The 10,000-nt window shown below is 47.5% G+C and overlaps 1 protein-coding gene across 1 annotated transcript in view; it reads left to right on the plus strand.

Annotated features, from left to right (window-relative positions):
- LOC135239961 (dihydropyrimidinase-related protein 2-like) overlaps window positions 1-10,000 on the plus strand; it is a 37,892-nt gene that overhangs the window by 6,518 nt on the left and 21,374 nt on the right. Inside the window, exons 2-3 of the mRNA XM_064308983.1 lie at window positions 7,011-7,099; window positions 9,775-9,959. Coding sequence (XP_064165053.1) covers window positions 7,011-7,099; window positions 9,775-9,959 — 274 coding nt within the window. The remainder of the gene's footprint in view (window positions 1-7,010; window positions 7,100-9,774; window positions 9,960-10,000) is intronic.

Consider the following 10,000-nt stretch of genomic DNA (forward strand, 5'->3'; position numbering starts at 1 on the left):
CTCACTCATAAGCCGCGTTTCCACCGCAGGAACTATACCCCGGAACTAGGAACCTTTTGAGGAACTCAGTGTGTTTCCACCGCAGGAACTAGGGTCTAAATTTAGTTCCTGGGGCTTTATTTTACCCCCCAAAAGGTTCCTGCTCGGGGGGTAGTACTTTCCGAAAGTACAGGAACCTTTTGGGTGGAGCTTGCAGCGCTGAACATTTCTGATTGGTCGAGTACTCAAAGCATTTTTTTGTGTTTTTTGTTTTCAGGCGCCATGTTTAAAAATATGCAGGCGCAAACCAATTTATTTTCATAATAACTTTAAATCAAACTTGTATGTTATGCGGCGCAGTAGCCTACTTTTGGTTATAGCCTGCCAACGTCTTGGAATTATAACGTGTGCTCTTCTGCTCTTTTCTTGCTTTAGTATTCGTTTTATAAAATGCTAAGCATTCGTGCTGGGACAGCATATTACGTACTAAAACATTCAAACGGATTAATTCGGTTGCTGAATATTTTCTTCCGGATTTTCTTTGTTAGCCCGTTGTAATTGACTCAAAACGTTTGATACAGTTATGTGAGGTATGCGGTAGTTCTGCGTAATTAACATTGGTGATACAGTACAAGCAAACTGGAAATCACCTTCCGCACTTTTTGTCAGGGTAAAATAGCAGGTTAATTCTAGTAATCGTCGCTTTAGCTTTTTCAGACTGCCGTAATTTTACTCAATTTTACTGCCATTTTTCAATTCCACGAAAAGACCAGGAAGACTATGGACTAATTTATGGTGCATGGTTCGCATCTGGAGAGCACACTTCGCTGCTCGGCTAGCAGTAACTTCGAAGGAAAGCAAACGGTGGCTGTACCACTACTAATTTACATTTTCACGCAAATCCGAGTTTTCGTTCTATTCTTGTCATTTTGCGATTAGCCTATATGGAATTGACGACGAGAAAATAATCAAACAGCAAATTGTTCACAACGTATGCATGTTTTCTGCTGTTGTTGCCAGTTATACATATAAATGTGAATGCATTCTGTCGCTTCGGATGTCAAGACATGAAAGCGAATGTTCGCATAAAAACATAATGAATGTGTTTGAGAGGATATATGAAAATCAATAAATACAAAAGTAACCATATATAGTCATTGTTGGTAACCCGTTGTATATAAGTGGAATAAACCCCTCCGGGCTGTCCCGGTTATTAGAAAATAATGTAGGCTACTTTGGTGGTAGTATGGGGTTACAGAAGAAATCATATGACAGATGGACCGACCACAACGTCGCTTTTTCATACGTCAGTGGGCTAATTTGCCTAATCTTCGCGGTACTTTAGACCCCGGTGGAAACGCAGACAACCATTGGCTGAAGGAACCTTTTAGTTCCTGGTAAAGTAGTTCCTGGGACTGAAAGTTCCGGGTAATTTTGGTGGAAACGCGGCTATAGAGTAGATTGCAGATAAAGGTTTTATATAGGGACACAAAAACAGTCTTCGGCTGTCATTCATACACTTATCAAGAAATGCAGCTGAAATGTCACACGGTGTTGGGGCTAATTAAGTAATTAAGGCCAGATGTTGGCATGGAAACCAGAAGCGGACACAGCCCTCGTTGCCTACCTCTGCATTAGGTGGTTCTCTAATGCCCGGGCAAAGTCACCATCAGGGTTTCTGACTTTGACCACTTCCTCTGCAAGGGCAGCTGGGTAAATAGACCCCTCCCCTTCCTCCTGGCCCAATGTGGGCTGGGGTTCTGATGGTCCTCTGCAAGGGCAGCTGGGTAAACAGACCCCTCCCTTTCCTCCTGGCCCAATGTGGGCTGGGGTTCTGGTGCAGGAAGCTGTACTTAACCCAGCTGGCACGTGCTGGCTGAGCTGAGCATCGCTGAGCATCGCTGTGAAGTGCTCTGGGAGCTGTGACAGATGCTTCATGCATGTGCTCCCCTGTTGTTGTTATTATAGCCTCAACCGTCAGCAGACGCCTCTGCTGTCATTGTGTGCCGATTTGTCCATTATCACTGTTAGGAAAACATGCAACATGCTGGTGCAACATCGACATCACACTGTCTGCATCGTCTTCACTGCTGTGTCTCTGTCTCTGTCTCTGTCTGTGTGTGTCTCTGTCTCTGTCTCTGTCTTTGTGTGTGTCTCTGTCTCTGTCTCTGTCTTTGTGTGTGTCTATGTGTGTCTGTGTCTCTGTCTGTGTCTTTGTCTGTGTCTCTGTCTCTGTCTGTCTGTGTCTTTGTCTCTGTCTGTGTCTCTTTTTCTGTCTGTGTGTGTCTGTGTCGCTGTCTGTTTCTGTGTCTGTGTGTCTCTGCCTGTCTGTGTGTGTCTGTGTCTCTGTCTGTGTGTCTCTGCCTGTCTGTGTGTGCGTGTGTGTGTCTGTGTGTCTGTGCCTGTCTGTGTCTGTGTTACAGCTGGTGCTACTGGTGCCATGTCTCTCATAGCTGCCTGTGTTCTTGCTCCTGTTCCATGGTGCTGTTATCCAGGCTCCAGTAGAAGCCGTCTTCGCCCCTGATCTGACCGTGGAAGCGTTATCTCTCCAGGGGAGGGCTCCTTTTGGCCTCCCTGCAGTCGGCTGTAGAAGCTGTTGCCGGGGTAACGCAGGCTGCTCGGGGGAGGAGGAGGGCTCTCTGTGGTCTCGTCAGGCACTAGTCTCACCGGATCCCCGCAGGTTCCCTGCCCCCCCAGCCACGCCTCCTGTGGGATGGTTTCAGCAAGCCTTAGCCTGATGCTGTCTCCTGTTCCAGGTTAACACTGTCCGTTTCAGCATTACATATTAAATATAGGCCGTCATAACCGTGGTTTATGAATTAATAAATAAAGCTGAGCAAATGATCGAAAGTAGGAACCCGCTCTTTGCTTGTTACCGCCATTTGTTCTGGTTTTGAGTGTGCCGGCCTGGTTGTGCTGTTTGGCAGCACGAGGGCAGAAGGGGGAACAGTCACCCCCACCTCCCACATTGTCTGCTCTCACTGTGGGGAGGAGGAGATGCTCTGGGGGGGAGGGGGGGCACTCCTCAGAACTGTGCCAGGGGAAATAGGCTGTGGCTCAGTGGGAGTTTCCATGGAAACGTTGATTAACCGCACCCACCCCTGCTCTAAGCCCTGCACATGTTCTCCTAATTGGTCAAAAAAATGTTGTCAATAAAATCAATTTCTCCATCTGTCACTGTTTGTCATTACGGACCGACATTAAGCTATTCTCTGCACAGAGAGAACGAGGGTTTGAAACGAATGCATCTCCGAATGATCCAATTCACAATTCAGTCTCCAAAGTAACTCCATTTTGTGGGAATTTAACTTTAAATACGGATTTAGCATCAAAAGCGAACTAAATTCATAATCTGTTCCTTTATGGATAATTAGCTTCACTGTTTTGCGACCAATACTTTTGACATCAAATCTGATAAAGACTTGTAAAATAAGGGATTGTTTTCAGAGTCATTTTTGTTTTACTTTGGATGTTGCAGATGTTTTTATTTTCAAACCCAAACTGGTCATATAAAAGGAAGTGAAGGGCAATTAATCTCCGGTGCATCTGCACTGGCTCAGAGGAACCTGTCCGACCCCTCAGAACTAACAGCTCTGAGGGAGGGGGGGGGGGACGGTGACATTTTTGTCTAAAATCATCCGGTAAGACCCTCATCCCCACAGACAATACATATTGGGCCCTGTTGACACACTACACGCAATCTGCAGTCCACACATTGAGCACTGTAGGCAGCCCCTTAAGAAAGGACTAAAGCACAGCCTTACTGTGACACCCTGGCGTTGTGTGACATCAGCGCTTCCAGCCAGGGAGGGGTGTGGGCGTGGCACTGCAGGCCCCCCACCAAAACATGGCTCTGAAAGGCTGAAATTCCTCTTGCTGGTGGAGCGATCCCAAAAATCTGAAAATTAGTTGGTGGGAAGGGACGCTGGGAGTGAGTTGGTGGAGGGGACGCTGGGAGTGAGTTGGTGGGAGGGGGACTCTGGGGTGAGTTGGTGGGGGCGTGCTGGGTGAGTTGGCGGGGGTGATGCTGGGGGTCAGTTGGTGGGGGTGACGCTGGGGGTGAGTTGGTGGGGGAGGGGACTCTAGGGGTGAGTTGGTGGGGGAGGGGTGACGCTGGGGGTGAGTTGGTGGGGAGGGGGACTCTAGGGGTGAGTTGGTGGGGAGGGGACGGTGGGGGTGAGTTGGTGGGGAGGGGACTCGGATGAGTTGGTGGGGTGATTCTGAGGATGAGTGATGGGGGGATGCTGGGGGTGAGTTGGTGGAGGGGACGCTGGGGATGAGATGGTGGGGGTGATGCTGGGAGTGATTTGGTGGGGGTGATGCTGGGGTGAGTTAGTGGGGGTGATGCTGGGGTGAGTTGTGGGGGTGATGCTGGTTGATTTGGTGGGGATGCTGGGTTGAGTTGGTGGGTGATGCTGGGGTGAGTTGGTGGGGGTGATGCTGGGGGTGAGATGGTGGGGGTGATGCTGGGGGTGAGATGGTGGGGGGATGCTGGGGTGAGTTGGTGGGGTGATGCTGTGGGTGAGTTGGTGGGGTGATGCTGGGGTGAGATGGTGGGGGATGCTGGGGTTGATTGGTGGGTGATGCTGGGGGTGAGTGGTGGGGTGATGCTGGGGGTGAGTTGGTGGGGGGATGCTGGGGTGAGTTGGTGGGGGTGATGCTGGGGTTGAGTTGGTGGGGGTGATGCTGGGGTGAGTGGTGGGGATGCTGGTTGAGTTGGGGTGATGCTGGGGTGAGTTGGTGGGGGTGATGCTGGGGGTGAGATGGTGGGGGGATGCTGGGTTTGATTTGGGGGTGATGCTGGGGGTGAGTTGGTGGGGATGCTGGGGTTGAGTTGGTGGGGGTGATGCTGGGGGTGAGTTGGTGGGGGGTGATGCTGGGGGTGAGATGATGGGGGTGATGCTGGGGGTGAATGTGGGTGATGCTGGGTGATTTAAAAGCTGCAGGAATGCAGAGCGCTCTGTGTAACAGAGTGACTAACGTGATTTGGGCGATGGTGGATGTTGCTAAGATGGTTTTTCCCTTGTTTGCCGGTTGCAGCATGCAGTCAGGGGAGGGTGAGAGGCAGGGGGTTGCTAGGGGACAGGGAGCGGGGTGTATGTGTGGGGGGCGGGGGGGGGGACCCTCTCCCTTACATAAGAGCTGTAGTTTGGTTCTGGCACACTCTCAGAGAGTGATGTCAGGAACAGAGCAGCCTTTGTCTGAAGAGGCCGTTGGCCTTGTGAACCGCATCCCCAGTTCCTGGTTTGGGTACGATACGAGCGGGATGGGGGGGACAGATCCCTCTTTCAACCCCAGGGGGCAAAAGAGTCATGAACCCTAATTATTGATCATAACATCTATATCTGAGTCCCTCCTGTGATGATTTTACAAAGATAATTTTGTGTATGAATGACCCTATGCAATAGTGAGCAGTCATAATGTCAACAGCAGTGTGAATAGTAGTGTGCTGAGTAGAAACAATGCATGTCGACTGCCTACAAGTTGTGCACATTTTCAGTCTGAGTTTTAACTGCTGCTTTCATGTTGTGTAAATTGCTTGATAGGAATTAATATTACCTGCTGCTGTCCAAGTACACATGTGATACTGCCTTAATGTAGGAACTTCTATCTCCTGTAGCTTTTCAGTATATCTCTGGTTCCCTGAAAATGGGAATGTTGCCTTTTCTAATAGATTGGCTTGTATTTGTGTGTTTTAATGCACAGCACTACAGAAAGTTTGAAAAATTCAAATAATTCTGAACAATTAAAATCACCAGACATTACGCAATGCCCAAGTTATTTTATTTTGTCATGTAGTTCAGCTCCAAAAATGTATACAGGAGACAGTGGAGCAGATGTTGAGATCGATCTTTGTGATCTGATCTGAACCTTTGAATGATAAAAATCTGTCTCAAAACGCTGCCAAATTCCTGTTTCTCATCAGCATGCCAAAGTAACATAACGTCTGACCCCGATGTCTGTCCTCATGGAAAAATGACATTAAATGAGATTGTATAAACTGTATAAAATGTGAAGTATTTGTTCTCTTATTCACCTGGGACTTACTCCCCTGTCTCCTCCTCTCTTTCTCTCCCTTTTTCTTCATCCCTCTCTCCCTCTCTCTCTTTCTCTCTGCCAAAAGAGGGAATGACTTGTCTGCCCTCCCATCATTAATTTCATAACAGTAAATTTATCTCAACTAATTAAATAAAACCATAAAAGCAAGATTTTATGCTTTCGCTAAAAGCCTTTCTCTGCCTTGGCCCTTTTAAAATGGTGCTGATTTCAGCTTTTATCAGATGCTCTCATCCAGAGCAACTTGCACAGATTACATTCTACACACTCACCATTTATACCGCTGGGTATTTACTGAAGACATTCAAGTACCTTACTCAACTTTACTACAGTTAAGTACCTTACTCAATTTTACTCCAGTTAAGTACCTTACACGACTTTACTCCAGTTAAGTACCTTACTCAGCTTTACTCCAGTTAAGTACCTTACTCAACTTTACTCCAGTTAATGACCTTACTCAAACTTCACTCCGGTTAAGTACCTTACTCGACTTTACTCCAGTTAAGTACCTTACTCGACTTTACTCCAGTTAAGTACCTTACTTGAGTACTACAACCGCATTCCAGGAGGGGAACAAACCTTTTCAGTTACAAGCCCAGCTCTCTTAGCATTATGGTACTCTGCTATTTGTGACGGTTGGTTATGTTATGGTTTGTTACGTTTTGTTTTTGTTATTGTTTGTTATGGTTTGTTATTGTTATTGAATTGCTGGGGCCACAGCTTTCATCTTAAAAGCCACTCATAATGTATTTCTTTCAACTTTCTTTACAAAGCACAAATAATTTGTTTGTAATCTGTTCTACGCTGTTCTTGTGTACGGAAGACATTTTTTTTCCCATGAGGCAATTTCTTATTGAGGGAACGTGATTGGCCCTGCAGTGGGGGCGTGGATTTTGGAGCACCTGTGGGCTGACGAGGTGCTGTGGGCAGTGGAGTGACCGTGGACTGACTGGTAATTGTCTCTCTTCCTCCAGAGTGATCGTCTCTTGATCAAAGGCGGGAAGATTGTGAACGATGACCAGTCCTTCTGTGCTGACATCTACATGGAGGATGGCCTTATCAAGTAAGTCCGACAGTATGACACCATAGTGACATGGCCCAATGACTCAGCCTGACCATATGACTGTAACTCCACCTGACTGTTGACTGTAATGCAGTCTGATCACACATGACTGTAACTCCACCTGACTGTTTGACTGTAATGCAGTCTGATCACACATGACTGTAACTCCGCCTGACTGTTTGACTGTAATGCAGTCTGATCACACATGACTGTAACTCCACCTGACTGTTTGACTGTAATGCAGTCTGATCACACATGACTGTAACTCCACCTGACTGTTTGACTGTAATGCAGTCTGATCACACATGACTGTAACTCCACCTGACTGTTTGACTGTAATGCAGTCTGATCACACATGACTGTAACTCCACCTGACTGTTTGACTGTAATGCAGTCTGATCACACATGACTGTAACTCCACCTGACTGTTTGACTGTAATGCAGTCTGATCACACATGACTGTAACTCCACCTGACTGTTTGACTGTAATGCAGTCTGATCACACATGACTGTAACTCCACCTGACTGTTTGACTGTAATGCAGTCTGATCACACATGACTGTAACTCCACCTGACTGTTTGACTGTAATGCAGTCTGATCACACATGACTGTAACTCCACCTGACTGTTTGACTGTAATGCAGTCTGATCACACATGACTGTAACTCCACCTGACTGTTTGACTGTAATGCAGTCTGATCACACATGACTGTAACTCCACCTGACTGTTTGACTGTAATGCAGTCTGATCACACATGACTGTAACTCCACCTGACTGTTTGACTGTAATGCAGTCTGATCACACATGACTGTAACTCCACCTGACTGTTTGACTGTAATGCAGTCTGATCACACATGACTGTAACTCCGCCTGACTGTTTGACTGTAATGCAGTCTGATCACACATGACTGTAACTCCGCCTGACTGTTTGACTGTAATGCAGTCTGATCACACATGACTGTAACTCCCCTGACTGTTTGACTGTAATGCAGTCTGATCACACATGACTGTAACTCCGCCTGACTGTTTGACTGTAATGCAGTCTGATCACACATGACTGTAACTCCGCCTGACTGTTTGACTGTAATGCAGTCTGATCACACATGACTGTAACTCCACCTGACTGTTTGACTGCAATGCAGTCTGATCACACATGACTGTAACTCCACCTGACTGTTTGACTGTAATGCAGTCTGATCACACATGACTGTAACTCCGCCTGACTGTTTGACTGTAATGCAGTCTGATCACACATGACTGTAACTCCACCTGACTGTTTGACTGTAATGCAGTCTGATCACACATGACTGTAACTCCACCTGACTGTTGACTGTAATGCAGTCTGATCACATGACTGAACTCCACCTGACTGTTTGACTGAATGCAGTGATCACACATACTGTAATCCACTGATGTTTGACTGTAATCAGTCTGATCCACATCCTGTACTCCACCTGACTTTTTGACTGTTGCGTCTCTCACACATGACTGTAACTCCACCTGACTGTTTTGACTTAATGCATCTATTCACACATGACTGTAACTCCCCTGACTGTTTGACTGTAATGCAGTCTGTCACACTGACTGTAACTCCACCTGACTGTTGACTGTAATGCATCTGATCACACATGACTGTAATCACCTGACTGGTGCTGTATGCGTCTATCACACAGCTGTAACTCCACCTGACTGTTGACTGTAATGCAGTTGATCACACATGACTGTAACTCCACCTGACTGTTTGACTGTAATGCAGTCTGATCACACATGACTGTAACTCCACCTGACTGTTTGACTGTAATGCAGTCTGATCACACATGACTGTAACTCCACCTGACTGTTTGACTGTAATGCAGTCTGATCACACATGACTGTAACTCCACCTGACTGTTTGACTGTAATGCAGTCTGATCACACATGACTGTAACTCCACCTGACTGTTTGACTGTAATGCAGTCTGATCACACGTGACTGTAACTCCGCCTGACTGTTTGACTGTAATGCAGTCTGATCACACATGACTGTAACTCCACCTGACTGTTTGACTGTAATGCAGTCTGATCACACATGACTGTAACTCCACCTGACTGTTTGACTGTAATGCAGTCTGATCACACATGACTGTAACTCCACCTGACTGTTTGACTGTAATGCAGTCTGATCACACATGACTGTAACTCCACCTGACTGTTTGACTGTAATGCAGTCTGATCACACATGACTGTAACTCCACCTGACTGTTTGACTGTAATGCAGTCTGATCACACATGACTGTAACTCCACCTGACTGTAACCCAGTAGATCCTGTCAAACATCATCCTGTGTGACGACATTGCAGAATCACAACCTCCAATCCACTGTGCATGTTAACTGTTTAATAAAAAACATCTCTCCCCCTCTCTCTCTCTCTCTCTCACTCTCTCTCTCTCTCTCTCCTCTCTCTCTGCTCTCTCTTCTCTCCCCTCTCTCTCTCTCTCTCTCTCTCTCTCCTCCCTCTCTCTCTCTCCCCTCCCCCCTCTCTCTCTCTCTCCTCTCCTCTCTCTCCCTCTCCCCCCTCTCTCCTCCTCTCTCTTCTCTTCCTCTCTCTTCTCCTCTCTTCTCCCCTCTCTCTCTCTCTCTTGCTCTCTCTCTCTCTCTCTCTCTCTCTCTTGCTCTCTCTCTCTCCCTCTCTCAGACAAATCGGGGAGAATTTGATCGTCCCGGGCGGGGTGAAGACCATCGAGGCCCACGGGCGCATGCTGATCCCCGGGGGCATTGACGTGCACACGCGCTTCCAGATGCCCGACCGGGGGATGACCGCGGCGGACGACTTCTACCAGGGCACCCGCGCCGCCCTGGCGGGGGGCACCACCATGATCCGTATGTGCTGTGATGTCACGCGCGGACGCAGTGCTGGGGGG

The sequence above is a fragment of the Anguilla rostrata genome, chromosome 14, assembly GCF_018555375.3.
Source record: "Anguilla rostrata isolate EN2019 chromosome 14, ASM1855537v3, whole genome shotgun sequence".
NCBI lineage: Eukaryota > Metazoa > Chordata > Actinopteri > Anguilliformes > Anguillidae > Anguilla > Anguilla rostrata.